Below are 21,213 nucleotides of genomic sequence, written 5' to 3'. Positions count from 1 at the left end.
TATTGTTTGTTTATTTATTTATTTTTTCCTAATAACTGCAAGTAAATCTCAACTTATTTTGTGTGATAGTTAAATTGTCATGAATCCTGTCCATACTCTTCGGTCTGCCCACCACCAGAGGTCGCCTGCGCATCATATTGACTCTCACACTACACAGACTGTTGCACTACACCCTGGACTACATTTCCCATGCTCCACTTCTCTGATTACGCACACAGCTGCAGCCATTTATATACACTGTATAAATACGAGGCCATCACTATTATTCAGGGCAAGAGTATTGTATTGTATTGTGTTTAACACTCTCCTAGTGTTAGCTACATTATGGAGCCTCTCTGAGTATTTCCTAGTTTCCCAGACTCTGGACTCAAGACTGAGTCTTGTATCCTAGCCTTGTTTATATTATCTTGTCTGTCTTCAGCCTGCCCTGGATTTATCGCCCAGTCATGGATCAACCCTTTGTCTTGCCGTCTCAGACACTGTTTGCCCCTCGTGTCTTGCCCTGTTTGCTGGTGTTGATCCTGCCTCTGTTGTGACCATGCCTTGGTTAAATCAAAGCTTGCATTTGGAACCGCCCGCCTCATGTCTCGGTCGCTCCGTTACTGAATACGGCTGCACAAGGATCCAGCAGCTTTTCAAGTGGACACTGGCCAGGTATGGATACAGCACAAATTTTGTTAGCCCTTAAACAAAGCCTGCGATCACTGGAACAACATATTTGCAAATTTTTAGCCATAGTAAACTATTCTGATTTACCAGACTGTCTTTTGATTGAGTTTTTTGGTGATGGCCTTAATCAGCCGTTACAGTCTGAGCTTAGACGCGAGGGTCCGCATTCATGGCATTCTCCCATAGAGCATCTTCAGGTTTATGTATCCAACCGAGCAGGATCCTAACCTTTATTGCCCATAGATAATAGTTCAAATTTGGAAGTGACCATCCACCTTTATCAGTGGCCAATTGCAAAGTTTGTAGTTTAACAGCAGTTTAATTCATTTTATTGTCTCCTAGTATAATTTTTTTTTCTGTAAAATTTAAGGATTTTAATATAAAGACTAATGCTGGAATGCTGGAATGGATTACTTTTTTTCCAGTGGCATTGTTACTTCAGGGTCCTGAGGTTAAACAACAGGTTGAGTACAATTAAAGGAATTGATTTCTTTTTATGTATAAGAAGTCACTGAACTCTGAACTAAAAAAAATATATATATATAAAATATTCCAAATAAATAAAAATGTGTGTATATATATATTTAAGACCTTTTAAACATTTTAGATGCAAACTGATTTGCAAACAATGTACATTTTTAAGCCAGACTTTGAAACAAATGAATCTGTCCTATATTAAACCTGACAGCAGTCCCATCTCAACGTAAACAACTGCATGATTCTTTGTCTATAAATTATTTTTTTAAATATATTTATGGCTATACGTTTATAAGAAAACTTTAAGGAATGTATTAAATGAATGAAACAATTACATGGCCTCTTTAAAGGCTCTTACAATGGGACAAGGCTGAATTAAGGACCAGACCAGAGGGTCCAGGTCCCTGGGACCTCACGGACCTAAGCATAAGTATAAAGCTTTGAAAGGTATGTCCCTGGACCCTCAGCATATAGCACAAAAGCCATTTTAATGTAATGTTCGCCAGCAAGAAAAAAAAAAAAATTAAAATAAAAAACTCTTGTCACTTAAAGAAAAGGGTCTGCCACTAGGGGCGTTGGGAGGCTGTGACTTTCCTTATTTTAGTCCTGTATTGGTGAAAAAGGAAGATCAAATCAGGAGAGCTGAAAGAGTCAATCACGCACAAGGAATAAATGTATTGTAAAGAGGAATCGGATCTACTGAGGTTCATAAATCATGTCAGAAAGTGAGTGCATGGGATGATGACCTTGTCAGCTTTAATGCCATAAAGTATTCTGCTCTAGAGAGGGGAAAGAGAGAAGGAGAGAGAGAGACAGAAGGACACTGAGATAGATAGATTAGTTCTAAGTCTAATTAGCTTTAAGGGTGAAGTGTGTAATGTTTGAATGTTAAAATTCTTGCTCCAGTTTTTAGGGGATGTTTTTCGTCTGAAGCTACAAAAGGCAGTTGTAGGTTAATTTGCCTAAATATTGCAAAGATAGTGAATCAGTGGAACTTTTAAAACAATGGTCTGTTGTTTCACCGACTTGATGTCAACATCAGGGGCCTCAACTAATAGCATGTGAGGAGCAAGACTACATATTTATTCAAACAGTGGAGGGCAGGGGTAGATAGGAGTGTTTGTGAATCCAGCTAGATAACATTTTTTATATACTTGAAATTGCATGTTGTGGTTTGAATACTGTATACTGTGCATAGAATTGATCCTTACAGAGTCTCAGATCTGTGCATATCTCATATCAAACAACTATGCTTTAAATCAATCAGTCTTTGAATTTTGGGAGCCCCAACCCCAACACCCCCCCCCAGCTACCCAAAAAAAAGGTCATTAAAAAAGTCATTAATTGGACTGGGAAAAGTTATTATACATTTGACACCAAATTAATAAACATGTCTTGCATATTGCATTGTTTAACATGCAATTAAAAAAAAAAAAAAAGAAGTAGGGTACAACAGGGCTAAAGGCATACCTTGAGCAAAAATGTGCTTTTCACTGCACCCAATATGCATGATTGGAAGGAAGGAAGAAAGAAAGAAAGAAAGAAAGAAAGAAAGAAATGTATAAGTTTGTACATATATATATATATATGTTTGTTTGTTTGTTTGTTTGTTTTTGTTCTGTAAATATACTGTCATTAAAATATGTTAATATAAAATATATTTTAAAATACACACACAACATAAATAGTCATTTTAAAAAGAATTCTGAAAGCATTGAAGAGATACCATGATAATATGTATTATATGTTAATATGGATTTACAGTAGTTACAACTAATGATATTTTATTATATGATATGATTAATTATCTATTAATTATCATGTTAATTATTGTGTCTTTCAGCCCCAACAGCAGGGGTGCTTTTTATCCCACATACCATACTTCTACATATTCTTTCGCTATTTAAAAACTGTTGCTTTAATTATCTTAAACAAAACTGAAATTTGTTAAGAAGACCATTGTCTCAAAATATATTCAATAATTTTAGCAATTCTCATTTGCTACTTAAATCTACAACATTTTTAAAAACATCAAATGTTAGATCAATCAAGCACAGAATTTGCACGTGCATCTTGAAAAGCGGATGTTTTAGAAAGTGCTATGCCATGATTTCTGCCATTTAGTGGTTTAGATAAAAAAAAAATCAAAGGCGCCTTTTACCCCGGGGCGCCTTTAGCCCTGTCATACCCTACAGATTGAACAGGAACCTAGTGTTCCATTCTGAACATAACATTATTTTTTGAAATCCCATAAAGGCAGCAAAATTGCACATGGATTCAGAATTTGGTGGCATTTTTTGTTCAGGAAAAGGTAAAGTGTGGTTTGTGTGGTTAAGTGTTTATGTGGTCCACCATTCCAAAGGATTCAAATGTGTGTTTAGCTCTGACCTTCATCGGCATGCAGAGATAATGTAAACATGTTCAGGGAGTCGGTCCTGTCAAATGGGCCTGATAAACCCTTGCTGTGTTCACATGTCAAACATCACACACCTGATGCGCAGTCCTCATGAGAGAGAGCTGTCAAACCAGGGTTATGTCCTCACTTCACACACTGTGTGGAAGGTAAAGCTGAAATAAAGAACAGGGCCCATATTCACAAATCATCTTAAGGCTAAAAGTTGAGCAAGAAGCAACAGCTGTTCTTGGGTCCACTTTGGTTTTCTTACTATCAGCCATGATTATTCTATTCTGTCCATTTAAAATTGTTTACGAGAAGCACACACACACACAGCAAAATCACTGGTGTAAAATTTGCAGGGACGGTGTAAAATTAACAGTGTTGACATTTTTTAACACTACATGGTAATAAAATAACACTGCTGTTGTTATTTGTAAGACAGTGTCGGTGTGAAATTTAAGTGTATTTTCACATTTCACCCAAAGTGGCGTAAAAAGCCACGCCTCCACTTAACGCTAGACCAACAGTCTAGCTGCGTCCGAAATCGGATACTTCCCTACTATATAGTACGCGAAAAACAGTATGCGAGGCGAGTAGTATGTCCGAATTCATAGTATTCGAAATTCAGTAGGCGAGAAGTACCCGGATGACCTACTGCTTCCGCCCGAATTCTGTAGTACGCATACCATGGACACTTTCCCATCCCATGAGGCTCCGGGAGAGGATGCGTTGTATTCGAAAAATGGCGGAAGGTGGAGACGCGGCTCATTTCAAGTGTAAGTACCTCAGGAAAAAACGTTGTTTATTGTGATTAAATTACACTTGTTTAACACGATCTAAATAAACGGATGACTTATTGAAAGTTTAAACATTGTAAATCGAAACGTTATTTGACAAATAATCTAGAAGCTGTCTACGAAGCCGTGATCTGCGAGCAGCTGACCAACGCCTTCTCTGAGCTGTCTGTCCAATCAACGTTAAAACGCCGAACATTGCCGGTGCTGGTGTTCATGCAGTGGAGCAGTCTCTTTAAATTTCGCGCTGTTGTGACGACGCATGACACGTGACAACATCAATATGGCGGATGTAGTACGTCCGAATTCCATTCATACTACCCACATTCATACTATATAGAACGTACTTTTTAACGGTCGGGTAGTACGTTCATATTTAAATGTAGTACCTACTTAACCAGTATGCGATTTCGGACGCAGCATCTGTGTCAGCCATTTTCTTTTACTCGAGGTCGAAGACGAAGGCGAAGAAAAAGCGGGTAAATCACATTCTTACACGATATAACTTAGCAAAATTAAATCGTTATCTTTATATCTGCTAAACCCCACGTGAGTAGATGTCGTGGACACCTTTGATCAATTTGTTGCTTTGTAAAGATAAATCGGAGCCACGTTTGTACTAATTTGATACCTCGGATCATATTTGCTCGATTTAAAATTAACGTTAGGTTACTAACGGGAATTAATTATGTGTCCATGATTTACATAAAATGAAGGAGTGTATTAATAAATTGTGAATTCATAAAACAAATTCCTAAATCGTGGCCACGTCAATTAGGTATCCCTCTTTACATTGCGCCTTCTAACTTACACGTTAAAAGCACACAGTTGTTCATGAGGATAACACGGAAGTTATTGTTTGTAACTTTAAAAACACTGAATTGTATAAAAAGATAAAATATCAAGGACACCAGGAGAATTTACAGGGGTTAGAGGCCTAATAGGCGGATGAATCCATGACGCACCCTTAAGCACACCTAGAAGTGCCGCGCAGGCGCCATCTCACACATTATTTTTAAGGATGCAGCGCGAGCAGGCATCTCTCAACTGGTGTGTGACCAGAGTTATACTGTTCAGCTAGTCGCTAGGTGAGTTCCCGGCTTTAAAATCTACCCTCGTCGAACAGTGTTTAAGGTGTTTATTTGACGATGCTAGTTGCTGTTTTATTGTCTGTGGAAACGTGCTGCGTAATGCTAGAATAACAAAACTAAGTTCTATTTCGTGGTGTGCGTCAGTCAGGCCTGGCTTTTTTATGGATTCAAACATTAGAAATATCACCAAACCAACACTTTATCGGGACAAAAACATCACCCTGTTTAATCATTTATGAGTGAAACTTGCTTGCTTGGTTTAAAAGTTTATTTTACGAGTTATATGTTGTTTTTTTTATATATATATTTTTTATATTGGTCTCATCTCAAACGCTTGGCAAAACACCTCATATATATGCTAGCTTGGTTAAAAAAAAAAGTACACAGATTGACTGTAATTATCCTAATAGTGAGAGTGTTTCATTCCGAAGAAATGCTGGTTCAAGTGGAGTGTAAAGGGAACCCGAAATGGATCCGAATACCAGTGGAAAAATGACTGTTTTGACTTCTGTGAATTAATTAAAGAAGGTAATTTTTTTTCAAATGTAGAGTAATTTTAAGTTTATTATAACAGTATTATTTTCTTTGAAATAAATGATTATTATTCATATTAAGTAGTCATACATTTATCCATTAAACATTCAGTTTTATAAATTGACTTGATCCTGAATAATATTGATCACACTTTTTTTGCATATAGTAATGTTAACAAATCTTTGTACAGTATTTTTCTATACATTTGACTTTAATTCTATCCTACTGATCTGAATAGTTATTTACTTAAACATATTGTATTTTTTTATGCATTACTTGCATTTGAAAATAATATCAAATGATTAAATTGTTGTCATTTTCAGTATGTTTAAACATGAAATCGAATTGTATTTTCTACTTTTAAGCTCTAGCAAAGTTCAACTTGCCGCATGGAGCCAATGTGGTTCTTAAAGACTCTGCAGGAGTTGATGCTGATTTTTTTTGATGAGCTTGTGAGAACATCTAAGGTGTCCTTCAAAATTTTGGATTGTGATACAGCAGGTAAGAAACTCATGACCTGCTGCCATGTTCAAAAATGTATAATCTAGTTTGCATTCTCAAGCATCTTTCTTCACAATGCATGATGCTAGCATCTGTTTTTGTAATGTTCATGTTGTCTTGTGTGCTGAATGTGATTCTAAGATAATGTTCCACAAGCTGAGACCGATTTCTCTGAGCCGTCATGCCCCGAGTTGTCATTTTCATCAGTAAAATCAGAAAGTTCAGATTCCACAGTGATTCCGCGATCTTCAAAGGCACTGATACATGATCCAGACAAATCTTCACTCATCCTTGATTACTTTCCCCTATTTTTGGATACACCAGGCTTGGTAATAAATATTAAAAGTTTGATTTTGATGTTAATTGTATATTTAATTGTAATGTTTGTTATTGACTTGATTTTTCTGTGTGATAGATTGACCAAGACTTTACTATGCTTTTTGGAGAGGACATTTCAAGCAAGTTTATTGCAAAATGGCCAACATTCTACAAGCCAAGAATAATTGCTGACTGCAAAAACCTGCATCATGGTGCACATGTGGATGACCTTTTGTCTGCTCTGTAGGAGTCTGATTATGGTAAGTATAAATGTTGTTTTTTTTGTTTGTTTTTTTTAAGCTGGTATAAGGTTTAACTGAATGCTCTATCCTTCTAGGATGGGACAGTGATGTGGCTGCTATTCTCTTGCTCCTTCATCTCTTGCCTCCAACTGTAAAAGGAAGGAAGACTGGGAAAATCAGTGCAACAGAAGCAGCTGATCATGTTGTAAAGTTCATGAAGGTAAAATAAAGTTCTTGTTAGATTTACTCATTTAGTCTTGACAGCAGTTGGTGTAATCTGTGTATCTGCATAGTCATCATATACAGGTTCCAAAATATAGAACTGAGCAGAAAACTTCAAATCTCTTCACATCTCACATTAAAATCTTACTACATCTACAATTCAAGAGCGAAACAATGTTTTCATAAACGCATTACAATAAGATTTCATTTTTTATGGATGCTATGTAAATACACTGAACAATACTTGCACTGCATTTATTAATTTTGGTTAATGTACATTAATACCTTTTTAAAAAAATGTATTTGTTTGTGTTCGTTTCTCATATGTCACACACCTGAGGATGAGACTTTTATTTGTGAATTTGAACTTGAAAAATCTGTTAGCTGTTATATAAAAGAAACGCTGTTTAAAATCTCTCATCATGTCTCATCAGGTGGGGACAAGCATCAAGGCATTTCTTGAGCGAGTTGGATCTACACAGCCCTTCCTCCTCTGTGTTGGAGGAAAGAGGAGTAGCATTCAGAAGTTTTACATCATCCTGGACCAGAAGGCCATTCCCCGCATGGTGCAGACAGCTGTTGCAGCCTTTGATGAACTCTTTAAGGCACACTTTGTCTTTGCTGTATCGTATGATGAGGCCTTGTGCAACTTCTACACGTTCATTTAAACAACGGTGTATGGAATTGATGTGGGCACAGCCAAGGAAAGTCCAAGGGTCAAGGAAATCCATGTGAGAATTCACAACACTGAGGTTTGACTCCCCCCTCCCCCCAGCATCTTGCTCAAATGTTCTTATGCTGTCTTTGCAAGGTACACCACAGAAGTTGTTCAAGTTTGTTTCAGCATCTGAAGTTTCATCATGGTTTGTATCCAGGGCGTTCATTACGGTTGAAATGTGGCGAACCTGGATATTCATCTCTTTTTTTTTTTTTTTTTAAGAAGTCTGTAAAAAACTTTAAAAACATAACCAAAACATTGGCCAAGAAACACCAACATCAGTTGGCTTTTCATTGGGAGAGTTTTTATTTTAAAAGATTTCAGTTTGGTCCTTTTAATGAAGTCTCTACTTGCACTCTGGAGGGTAACAAGCTTTTAACTGAAACTTGGAATGTACCCACTGTCTCCACTACAACCTGGGTAAAAAACTATGGAACTGAATACCAAGTTGGAATGTTTGTTTGCTCTCTTCTGTTGAAAATGAAATGCCTGTTTTTAATAAGATTAGCAGTATTATTGTGAAAGATGGACAAGCTTTTCTTTTGGCCGGTAATGTAATTACAGTGTGTTTTGATGAGCATGTGCATGCATTCTGTATTGAGGAGGTGGGAAATATTTTCACTCTCATTTGTGTGGATGATTTGATGTACTATAGACCTTATGACAGGCAGTTTTCATATGACAGTGATGAGAGAAATTACATTGTTCCCTGTTGTGTTTTTGTTTCAGATTGGAATTAACTGCAAACTGTAAAGGTTTTTAAATGCAGTGAAATGCTGTGTCTGAATGTGAATGTTAAATGTGGTGTACCTCAAAGTTTTTGCAATCTTTTCTGCAAATGTCATGCCATTTTAATTTTGTAGAAAGAACCAAAACGTAACAAAAGTGCTACTATAAATCAGTATTTTCAACACTCATCAATGCTATATTCAAATTACACTGGTGTTGATCTTAAAAGGAGAGTGTTAAAAATTAACACTGTAATTGAGTACTAACACTGGTGTAGTGCAGAAACAACAACAAATAGTGTTGACTAGGTTTAAAATTAACATTAATGAGTGTTGAATTTACACTCAAAGGGTGTGAAAAAGTTAACACCATCAAAAGTGTAAAAGTTACCCTCTATAGTGTGGACACATATAGACACTTTGCTGGTGTTAAATTTGACACTGTGGGTGTTCTTTTTACACCAGCGATTTTGCTGTGCATAAGAGGCACACACAGTGAGCTGAACATATACTTGTTTAATTAGTAACACTTAGCCTGCATTTTAAATCTTTAATTGAATGTGGCAACATGTTTATTTTTAAACCTTTATTTGAATATGGCAACATAATATCATGCTCTACAATATTTCTATGAACAAATCTCTGACAGACCCCTCCCCTATCAGCCAATCACTGTGTGCGTCGTTGGTAAGCATGCTGACATCATCCATAGCAATGATGTCAACCCACCTTTAATCTTAGCTTAAGACTTCTCTCTATTCCTTAGTAAAAGTTTGTCTCAGAAGCTTTGTGAATAGGTTTTAAGAGAAAACTCTTAGCTAAAAAACTTTTACTGCTATTTAGGAGAACTCTTAGTGGTGAGATAACATGTCTTGTGTCTTTGATGGTGCTTTTAATTCAGGATAAAGGCAGTAATAAGGCTTCTCATGATTGCGGTTCACTCACGGTGTCAATAATGTGATACTTTCCTGTTCCCGCTCATTTCCATACCCCCAGAGTAGGAATGAAACGTGTGACATTAGCACTATATTTGCATTCACTTTGACATTTATTTTCTTATCTGTTAAAACATCAAACCAGCATGTTTAACACTACTGATATTTTTGGAAGACCTGTCTGTGAATTTCACAGAAGCATGAAAGCTAACGGCATACAGAAGACAAATTTGTGTGACAGTCGTAACTCTAGAATACAAAGGAAGCCAGTTTGTTATAAGCGTGCGTGTCTAGTCAAACAGTCTTAAGAGTGTAAACATTTTTACGATCCTTACGCCCTCTTTTCCTCCTCTGCCTGAGTGCTGAAATGCATCTGACAGGATTGACCGGAGGATTTGCAACCTTTCCCCACCCCCTCCTTTCATCCTCTCATCCCTGGTGCGGAGAGGAAGTCCCTTTCCCTGACCCCAGACCACATCAGTTGAAGACAGGAGACTGCAGGTCTGACAGCTCCTGGATCCTTTACAGAGATGAGCTGTAGCTCTCTGACCTCTGATCATGAACCCTGCTGCTAAAAGAGGCTCAAAGACTACACCACTGTCAGGTCAAACATCTGTCCTTGTTTGGACAAGTTGAGCATGACAACATCAACACAGAAAGCCAGAATCTCGTCTTCAGTCAAAGCAGCATTAAACAACACTTATCTCTGTAAATATGTGAACATGTTTCAATTGAACCTATGTCCTGTACTGTATGTTTATTTCAGCACATTCACTTCTGGTTTTGACTTGCTGCACTTGCTGGTCCCATCTACCTCCACAGAGATGGTAAGTCACCCAGTGCTATTTCTGGACAGATTTAAGGAGGGGATCAGAATTTAAGTGATTGTATATGTATGATGAAGAATGGCAGGGCCCTCTAGCATTTTATTTAAACATTAAAGTTGATCTGGATCTGGATGGTTGTGACAACCATTAGATGAGCTAATTGGAGGCAGGAGGCTGCAGAAGCATCTCCTGGCACAAGATCTGCTCCTAATGAGGAACTAAGGCTCAGTGTGGTGACAGAAGGAGACATCACCTGATATCCACTGGAGCTGTGTGGACGCCACTGTGTTGAAGAAAATGGTCTTACTGTCCTTTAATGCAAAAAGCATTGTCTTCTCAGCAGGAAAAATAAGCTTGTGTTATGTCAGAAACCCCAGACAGCAATTACAAACACTGACATTTTCTTTGCAGGCGTTTTCCTACCAAAGCGCTTTTTAATACAGTGCACATAACCATATCACTAGCAAATTTCTCAACAGGTCACTGCCAAAACATAATGTTTGCTAAGTGGTGCATGTTGATTGCCAAAAATCTGAAGGCAATGGCACATAGAAATAGAGTTTTTAAATTTTCGTAGCAAAATGCGAATGGTACCTGCTTGGGGGTACCTGCTTGAGGGTACCTGCTTGAGGGCTTGAGTCCCAGGTCCAGCAGGGACTGAGGGTGGGGGAAAGCACTGCTTTGGGTGTGCGTGTGTATGTGCGTGTGTTTGTTCACTATTGTGTGTGCACTTGGATGGGTTAAATGAAGAGCACAACTCTCAGCTTTAGTGGTCCCAGAAGTTTCTCAGATGGCAGTCTAAGCTCTGGTGGTACCATGTGTTTTGTTTAGAATCTTCTCTTACAGGTAAATAATTTTATGAAAAAAAAAAAAAAAAAAAAAAATCACACAAACTGTCTTCAATGACCTCATCTTCTAAGAAATTATTGTCATTCATACACCATCTATAAAACACTATTTATAGCAAATTTTTTAAATGTTAACACACTGCTTTTAAAACTGTTGGGAAAAAAAACATGCATTTCCACAGTAAATCTATTGAGAAAATCTTAGTGGAATAAAATAAATAATGCAATAAAAAATGCAATTTCAAATGCAACTAATTGTAATTTCAGTTGTGGTAGCCTGCTTCCAGCCATGAAGGCCAGTCTCAAGCCACTGCCTCTCTTATTTCCTGCTCAACCTGTGCACCAGAGGTCTTCCTCTCTTTCAGACACATTTGTTAGCGTGGTTTTGGTTTTCTGACATTTGCTTCATGTTGTGTATCTTCAGTTCACTCTATTGGTCTTGCATGTTATGTGCTCTTTTTGAGCACGTCTTATGTTTGTGTTGTTTTGAAATGTCCTGCCTTTCATGTGTCACAGATGGGTCTGTATTGGTCTTTGACCAAGTGCTTTCTGCACATGGCTGCTGCTTCTTTTTGTTGTTGTTGTTGGTTTTTTGTTTTTAGGCCATATGCCCTTTTGTCACAAGCGTGTTCCATGCCCTTCTTGTTACCTTGTTATTATCTCATTTACCCCACATGCTTTCCCTCTCTACTCTCAACATTTCACTCCTTATTTATTCTTTCTGTGTTCTCTGTCTTGTGCCAGCTTGTTGTGGATGTTTGCTGCTGTACCAGTGTGCAGTGCCCAGTTTTGTGTGGTTTTATACACAGCTAGTTAAAAATACTGTAATCCAGGGATCCACAAATCTGGTCCACGAGATCCACTTTCCTGCAGAATTTAGCTCTAACCTTAATCAAACTCACCTGAGCATGCTAATCAAGGGCTTGAGGATCGTTAGAAAATCACAGATAGGTGAGTTTGATCAGGGTTGGAGCTAACAGGAGTTTTTTTTTTTGTTTGTTTGTTATTTATTTTATTATTATTTTTTTTTTGAATATTTAAAGGACATACTTAAAAATTAGGTTTTGTTAGGTTTAACTCACTTTTAGGTACAAATTTGTAAAACATGAAGCCACCTAAAACAGCAAATCTGTCTATGCCATATATAGTTTTATTCTTAATTGCTTGCTTAATTCAGCCATCACCAACCTCTTGTGTATGTAATTTAAAATAATTTACTACTCAGTTAAAAGAAAAAAAAAAAAAGTCTTCTCGTTGACCGCCGTCTGTAGCCATAGATTAAGTCGAACACACCTATTGGTTCCCTTGTTCAATGTGTCATGTTATGATTGGTTGTTCTAGTCATGTGTCTTGTTCCACATTGGTTGGTTTGTGTCATGTGACCTGTATTGTTTGCTATAAGTAGCCCTCATGTTGCCATTGTCTCTGGTCATATATTGATGCTGTAACCCTGCTGTTGGTGAGTCTGTTTAAATCAAGTCTGTTCATGTCAAGTCAAGCCATTGTCAATCTGTTTCATGTCAAGTCTTTGTTTCTTTTTTTTTTTTTTGGATTATTCACTGTTTCAATAAACTGCACTTGGGTTCATCTACAACTCTGTGGACCTCCTCATTACTATAAATATAAATATAAATATAAATATAAATATATTAGGGGTGTACCAGTACACAGTCGTCACGGTTTGGTATGTACCTCGGTTCGGGGGTCACAGTTTGATACTATTTTGGTACAACAGAAAAAAAAAAATCTACGATGCTAGATTTTTTTTCATTTATTTTAAACAGACAGTAGTATAAATTTAAAAAAAAATTTCCACCTACATGTGAAAATACTAAATATTATATCAAATTATAATGTCATATAGGCTATAAAAAAAAAACCTTCTGGATTAAAGGTGAATTGCCTGTATTCGTTGTGAGGCCTCATGCACCGAACCGAGATGCCCGTACCGTAACAGTTCGATGCGAATACAGCTCTTTAATTTGTAACTCCCCCCTTTTTCAAGGGACCATAAGTAATTGGACAGTTGACTCAAAATCTGTTTTATGGTCACTTGTGGGCTATTCCTTCATTTTTTTTCTACATCAATTAAGCAGGTAAAAGGTCTGAAGTTTAATTGTACCATTTGTATATAGTACCCCAACTATAGACCACGTTGACCATACAGCAACTGGACCCGAAGACACTCTCTACTATCGGACTTTGTTAAAAAAAAATCTGTTGAGACGGTTAAGACATTAAAAATGTTGTGTACACACAAATTCTTATTGAAATTGAAAATTAATTTTTAGATTCATATTTCAACCAAAGAAATTAGATATTTTATTTGCATATTAATACAGTTATTGCTATTATTGGCCACACTACATGAGTGGTTGGTTTCAAATGATGCAAAGGCATCTATTGCAGGCATTTCTTTAGCCCCAGCTATTTCTGAACTTTTCCCAATCTTTGCTGCTCAAATGACCCTTCGCCGGGAGTTTTTTGATTGACAGGTTATCTGACCAGTCATAACGCCAAATACACCGTTTTGTCCGACAAACAAACCAGGCAGGAGAGTAGATTAAAGGGGTCATCGGATGCCCATTTTCCACAAGTTGATATGATTATTTAGGGTCTTAATGAAAAGTCTCTAATATACTTTGATTAAAAATTCTCAATGGTTTTGTAAAACAATACCCTTTTTACCTTGTTCCTTTAAATGCAAATGAGCTCTGCTCACCCCGCCCCTCTCTTCTGTCTGCTGCTCTGAGAGATTGTTTACTTTAGCCGCATTTAGCCACGTTTACTTCCTAACGTGGTAGTTAGGAAGTAAACTTCCTAACTACCATGTTATAAGGAAAGGTGATCGCAAAGATTCATAAAAAACGCTTATACTCACTTCTGCTGTAAATGAAGCTCGATCATGAATGATTCAGACGCACATAGACGGATATATGTAGATTGGGAGGAGCATTCCATTCACAAACAAACGTAATCCACTGCATCCTCAGATGTCGGGAGTAAATGACGACCACTATGTTCATTATTACATCCAGCAACACAACACCTCAATCGTTCAGTTGGAGATATTCTTGTCTAACTTACATCCCTGCTCTGGCATCGAAACAAGGAAAGTTTCCACCCTCAGAGGGTCCGGCTGTTCTGGAGTTGATTCAGCCAGGCACAAGTAGTTCTGTTGCCTAACCAGAATTCACTCATTCCCAGTGGTGGTATGGCCTGACCAAGGATTCCCTTGGTTCAGATCCATTGGCACGCAGCTGACCGAGCGCTTACTCCCCAGTGAGCCTTATTGCACAGACATGGTGCAATGTCGGGAAGATCTCAGAACTGTGGTCCTTGATGCGACCGGGAATCCTTCAGAAACCGTCCACCCACAGTGGCAAGCACCTTATACAGGATTGAGCCCCCTCCACTAGGCGGTGGCATGTCCTGGAAATGGCACAGGCGTTCTTCCTCAGGGTAGAACCCACAGAGTTGCGGCATCAAATCTGTGCTATCCCTCCTCCAAGGAGGCCTGGATAGGCACCCTTCTGCTTCGACACCAAGTCCAGACACAGCTACCGTGACTTGGTAGAAGGCAGAACGGTGGGGTACAATTTGTTATCTGAGGTGCCCGGAAGTTGAACCCTCCCTGGTTGCACCACATCCCCTCCCGATCTATCTATGGTCCTTCTGGCCTACAGTAAGATCCGTTGAGCCTTTAGTCGGGTGGTTCTGTGCCCTCTCCATGGAGATGGCCTCCCCGACTGCGCTCACCTCTGTTAAGAGCAGGAAATCCTAAAGCCCTCTCCGTCAGCTTTCGTGCCTGCAAATCGGACCGGTAACTCTCACATTGTTCTGAGAGCCCAACCTGACTACATGCCCATGGTAACCACCACTCCTCTCGGGGATCAGGTGGTCACCCTGCAACCAATTCCTCCCGGGAAGATGGCCCCAACCTGACCATATTATGCCCGGTCCGTGTCCTGCGCATTTACCTGAAACGTGCTCAGCATTCAGACGTTCCGGTCAGCTCTTTGTCTGTTATGGAGCACAGCAGAAGGGGGAAGCTGTCTCCAAATAAGGATCTCCCACTCGCCAGATTACAACCTGTGTGTGGAGCCAGTATCTGCTAAGAGTCTTGAACGGAAGCCCTTGAACTCAGCACTCTGCTTTGGTGTTGTGCTTGCTTAAGCGCTTCCCCTCATGGTGATTACGCTTGTAAGTTTCAGTAGGTTCCCTGACGTGAACCCTGGACATCTCTCCATCATTTGGCACTTCTGGATGTGGCGAAGTTTGGCAGAGGAACTTGCTACAAAAATCCAACACAAGGTAAGGTTACTTTACCAACTTTTGGTTGGATTTGTGCCCCATATGTAGTGGCTCCTCATGTGGCCCCATGTGTGTAATTTACACCTATAACTCTCTGTGGTGCGGTGTTTCCCCTGAGACATGCCTGTCTCTAGGTCCTGAGTTTGGTAGTCCCCCCCCCTAGGGTGGGGCCCACCTCAGGTTCCTTCACTAATGTTATTCACTTTATACCCCCCCCCTCTGGGCAGGTTGTGATCTCCGTAGTGCCTTTTTTTCCTACGGGAAACAGGCACTTTCTCAACGTTCTCAAGACGCTCAGCCGCTCCACTGAGGAAGGCCTGGCTGCAGGTAACCCTGCCTGTGACAGGTCAGTTCTTGGACGTTGGAAGGTCACGAAGAGGTGAGCTGCACTTATGTTAACACCTTGGCTTGTTACCATCTGCGCCCGATCACTCGTGACGCGGGCAGACTTGTGGCGTGTTTATATAGGGACCCCTAGTGTCGTACACTTGATGCAACTCGGAGTGTACGACAGATAGGGAACGTCTCGGTTACGTATGGTAACCCTCGCTCCCTGATGGAGGGAACGGAGACGTTGTGTCGTCCATGCCACAACTCTGGACTGCCTCTGTGTGAGTTGAGATGCTTCGACTCCTCAGAACAGAATGAGTGAGCAGTGCATACGCTGCCCTATTTATACCCAGATCTCCCGGGCTTGGCCAGCTATGCAAATGCTGCTCACTCAATTTCAGCGGCCTTTTTTTCAAACTATCAGAGGTGTTTGGGCTCCCAAGAGCGACCCCTAGTGTCGTACACTTGACACAACGTCTCCGTTCCCTCCATCAGGGAACGAGGGTTACCATACGTAACCGAAACGTTTATGCAGGAGATCACTCTTCAGCTATAAAGAAAAAAAAAAAAAAGGAAGCACAAATGTTAGTTTATCTAAAGTAATTTTTGCTTATTAGTATGGCTGAATTGCATCAACGAAGGTCAGCAGCAAAGACACTGGTTAATAAAATGAAATTGAATACATAAAGGATATTTGTTTTATTTAACATATTTAATTACTGCAGGGTTTGCATTTCACTGTTTTATTCATTTTGAGGAATACTGAACCTTTTTTTGTGAGTAAGATGAATTAATGTATAATCACATTTAGTCTAGGATACAATACATCATGTTTACTCCTGTAACGAGGCAGAAGCAGAGTTAGGATCCATATGCAGTTGTTTAATAAAATCCACAGCAGACAAGTTCAAATTGGTAGGCAGATAACGTAAACATGAGGCAGGCAAAGTTTGTACACTGAAAGGCAGTCTAATCCAAAAGAATAGAGAAAATCCAATAACTGTAAACGAAACAAGTCATACACAAGATGAATATAATCCCTCAGTAAGGCAGGTAGACTGGCAATACTTTGCAACGGCCTGTTAGCCAGGCCCTGCTAAATATCCGACAAACAGGAAGTAACCTGTGAAGCAGAGGGAGCAGAACAGTCAATATTCAGCAGAGGGCTCCCTCTGCTGGCGTGGCGTTACAACTCCCAATTTACCGACTGCAGACTTGTCAATCAATAAATGGAGAAAAAAGTAACTGGTGGTGCTTATTTGAAAAAGTAACTTGAAAATTTGAAAAAAACTTGAAAAAAGTAATATTACGTAACTTGTGTTACTTGTAATCCGTTACCCCCTACAGTATGAATGCAGTCCGGACATCATTCACCATGTTGACGTTATCATGTGACCTACGACGTTATAACAAGTGCAACAACTTAAAAGATATGAGCGACTGGTTTAATTAATCTGTCTGTAAATATTTTGATGTTGATTAAATTTGCTCATTTTGTGGTCTTGTTGAAGAAACAGCTGCTCTTTAATTGTGATTGTAGTAAAACCAGTTTAATCTTGAAAGTTATTTTTTGTAAAATAAATAAATAAATAAATAAATAAATAAATTGTTATCTCTTGAATGTTATTAATTTCTTTGTGTGCAAAAATTTTTCATCTATATTCAAATCTAGCTTAAATCTCCTGTTTTCCTTTTTCTTGTTGAATTTCTCTCTCATTTCATCCATGAGGCTGCAATTTTTAATGTGTTATGATTATATGAATATAATGAATATTCAAAGACATTTAATCCTTTTTTGTGTGTATATAATCTCATACTATTATGTACTCAAACCCATTTTAGTTATGTTTTCTGTATTTTTGTCATTATGATTGTTCATGGTTAAAGATCGGTGAACCCACATCCTACTGCCATCTCAACACAGCAGTGCCAATTCTGCAGCTGACCACCGTGCCCACCTTCACCTGTCTTTGTTGGGGTCCCTGTAGTAAGAGCACTGTAAGTCACTTTGCATGAAAGCATCTGTCAAATGCATAAATGTAAATGTTATTTTTGTAACAAAAAAAAAAAATGTCTTTGGCACTTAAAAGTTTATTTCTTCAAGGTACTACTATAATAAAAAGGCTTACATACATTTCATACAACTTCCGTTTGGGGGTTTAAAGGGTTATTTTTTAGGGCCAAGATTTTTTTCTTTGTCACCTAAAAGACATTGTATAGGCAATCCCTGGTTTGTATGTTCTATATTATATTTATACGTAAAACTAGGGTTACGCCAGCAAACACAAGACCTAATTTGTGCTGCATGAAAATATTCCAGTAGATTTGGCAAGGCTAGCCCTCCTTTGTCTTTTGCTTGCTGTAATGTTATATATTTTATTCGAGGTTTTTTCCCTTCCCAGACAAATCTCGAAATTGTCTTGTCCCAAGCCCTGAACTGATTCTTAGGAATCATAACTGGCAGAGCCTGGAAAAGATACAGTAATCTTGGGACAATATTCATTTTCACAACCTCCATTCTTGAGCTAAATTCCATAGGTAGAGTTGACCATCTCTCAATGTCTCTTTGGATGTTTTTATTAATGATATTATTATTTTTACGATAGAGTTCTGAATATTCTTTGGTTAGAATCACCTCAAGATATTTAATATATTTTGCCTCCCATTTTAGATTACAAGTTTGCCTGATTAATTGTGAAGGGGAGTTTTTGAAAATTTTATATCCAGATAACTTACCAAACTCTTGAGCCAAAGGCTCGATGTAAAGAGCAAAAAGAGTAGGGCTCAAACAACAGCCCTGTCTCGTATCTTATATAAATTAAAACTGGCTGTCAAATTTCCATTTACCTTAATTCTGGCTCTTGGTTCTGAATAAATTGTTCTAACACTGTAATGAGTTTTCACTAAAACCAAATCGTTCAAGCACCTGGTACAGAAAGGCCCAACTGACACTATCAAATGCCTTTTCTGCATCAAGGCTCAAAATAGCTGCACATTCATGGTTCTCTGTGATTTTGACATGTAATGTTCTCCTAATGTTATTGTGTTTGTCGGCTCTTCATAAAACCAGTTTGGTCCTCATCAATTAAGTCGGGTTAAAAAGTTTCAATCCTTTTACAGAGAATTGAAGTATATAGTTTATAGTCCACATTTAAAATTGAGATTGATCTATATGAATCACAACGTTCTTTATTTTTACCATCTTTTGGGATTACTGTGATGACAACTTCCCTCCAATGATGGGGGGAGTTTGCTGCCTTTAAGGGTCTCATTAAAGATCTTAACAAGGTCTTAATCCCTCTCTAAAAATTGTGTACCATTCAAATAGGAGGCCGTCACTGCCTGGTCTTTTAGTCCACTTATGCTTGGTGCAGTGAGGAATTTATTTTGTACTGTGCCAATTGTGGGTAGATCTAGGTGTCCAAAAATATTTTCATCTTTTCTATAATTTACAGCGGGAGGTAGTGAACATAGTGATTTATAATAATTCTCAAAAATATTTCTGTCTTTTCTGGTTCATATACTAATTGCTTCATCTTAGGATCCTGAATTTTGTAGACTGTATTTAACACGTTGTTTCTTTAATCGCCGAGCTAATATACTTAATGCATGTAATAATGTACTTTTGGGACCAGACTCGTAATAAGATTGTTTCGTGTATCTCAACTTTTTCTCTAACTCACTTTTCAAAATATCATTTATCTTTCCCCTTATTTCTCTCAATTGCTTATGTATCTCTAGGTCCTGTTTATTTTTATGTCTTGCAAGTTTGTAATTCTTTAACTAGGTTATCATATGTTGCTAATCTTTTTTTTTTTTTTTTTTAAGCTGCAGTCATTGCTATTATCTTCCCCCTTATAGCTGCCTTAGCAGCATCCCATACAATAATGGGGCTTACATCCCCTGTATCATTCTTACATAATTTAATATCATTTTTTTTTTTATTTGTTTAACTATTTCTTTATTATTTAATATTCCTATGTTAAGTCTCCACAATGTGTTCTTTTTTCGAGTGTTCATGTCTATTTTTTTTTTAAAATTTAATTACACTATGGTCTGATAAATAAGCTACACCAATTTCACATTCTTTCACTTTATGTTGATATTCTTTACTTATCAAAAAATAATCAATTCATGAGTGGTCTTTATGTGGTACTGAATAGTGAGTATAATCTCTGGATAGTGGGTGAGTCCTAACCCATGAGGTTCCTAATGCACTTTGAAATTTGTCTTTTTCTATTACAGTGGCTGGTGGTATCCAGTTTTGGGTTTATTACTACATTAAAATCCCCCTCCCCCCTAAAATTAGAACTCCCTCTGTCTCTTGAGCCACTACATCGAACAGGGACTTGAAAAATTGTTTACCACTTTCAGGTGGGGCATATACATTTACCAATGTAACCAGTGTATTCTCAATTTTGCCCTTTACTACAATATATGTTCCTTCCTTGTCACTTATTTCCTTACAGTATTCAAAGCAGACTGAGTTAGGGATAAGAACTGCCACTCCTCTCCTATGTCCTGTTTTGAAGGAGCAATAAAAACAGTTTTTATAACAGAGTTTCTTTAACTTTTCATGCACTTGTGGCAAAAGATGTGTCTCCTGCAAAAACACCACCTGTGCTTTTTGTTTTTTTCATTTTTAGCTAAGATTTTCCCCCTTTTTATCTGGATTACATAATCCATTCATATAGTGTAATATATTCTTCATTCAATTCTAAACTGACTCTGAAAAAAAGTAAACAGCACAATACCCTCCAAAATTCTGAGAACCATAAACTTCTGAACACAATAAGAAACACATTTCAACTGTAGTGTACCTTAAACAAACTTCCTGAACAGTGAAAATACAAGTGGAAGAATAAATAAAAACAAAAAATAAAAATGGGTGTACTTATGCACCTAGCAACTTCCATTGGACGTATGCAGGGTTAGCCTTGAAGAAGGGGCCCGCCCTAGATGTGTGAAGCAGCGTATCTCAAATATGCTTCTCACCGCAGACTCTAGTTTAAAGTCCAACAAAATTAAATAAATCAAAATAAAAAAAATGTTGGATTCCTCCCTAACAATCAAAATTACTGTTTCGAAGTCTGTTTCGTTTTACAGGGGATTTCTGAAGTTTTACTCTAGATCTCACCACAACAGGTGCTCAGCAGTTCACCTTTTCTCTGTTATTTTGATGGCATGCGTTGGAATTCTTGAAGTTTTTGTCTTTGTTGCCAGTGCTTTGCCAGGTCATGCAGTTTTGTAGCCGTTCTTTCAGAGGG

At 38.1% G+C, this 21,213-nt stretch overlaps 1 protein-coding gene across 2 annotated transcripts; it reads left to right on the top strand.

Annotated features, from left to right (window-relative positions):
* The first annotated feature begins 4,850 nt into the window (after positions 1-4,850).
* On the top strand, positions 4,851-8,872 carry LOC127180332 (uncharacterized). 2 transcript variants are annotated; one of them, XM_051134308.1, is made up of 7 exons: positions 4,851-5,426; positions 5,840-5,957; positions 6,329-6,464; positions 6,606-6,793; positions 6,880-6,922; positions 7,120-7,244; positions 7,681-8,872. In XM_051134308.1, exons 3-7 carry the CDS (start codon positions 6,353-6,355, stop codon positions 7,912-7,914), a joined length of 702 nt encoding a protein of 233 aa, XP_050990265.1. In that variant the 5' UTR covers positions 4,851-5,426; positions 5,840-5,957; positions 6,329-6,352; the 3' UTR covers positions 7,915-8,872. The 2 variants fall into 2 exon arrangements, 1 of the variants encoding a protein (XP_050990265.1); XR_007829624.1 differs by having other exon boundaries at positions 4,855-5,426; positions 6,880-7,042.
* The last annotated feature ends 12,341 nt before the right edge of the window (positions 8,873-21,213 follow it).

This window comes from Labeo rohita, chromosome 18 (assembly GCF_022985175.1).
Source record: "Labeo rohita strain BAU-BD-2019 chromosome 18, IGBB_LRoh.1.0, whole genome shotgun sequence".
Taxonomy (NCBI): Eukaryota; Metazoa; Chordata; class Actinopteri; order Cypriniformes; family Cyprinidae; genus Labeo; species Labeo rohita.
Note: the sequence above shows the minus strand (reverse complement) of the source record. Positions and strands in the feature narration are given on the sequence as shown.

Coding starts and splice junctions, on each gene's coding strand:
- LOC127180332 (XM_051134308.1), top strand. CDS start 6,353: ATGGAGCCAATGTGGTTCTTAAAGACTCTGCAGGAGTTGATGCTGATT. Junction 6,465..6,605: donor TTTGGATTGTGATACAGCAG/GTAAGAAACTCA, acceptor TGTGATTCTAAG/ATAATGTTCCACAAGCTGAG. Junction 7,245..7,680: donor ATGTTGTAAAGTTCATGAAG/GTAAAATAAAGT, acceptor ATGTCTCATCAG/GTGGGGACAAGCATCAAGGC.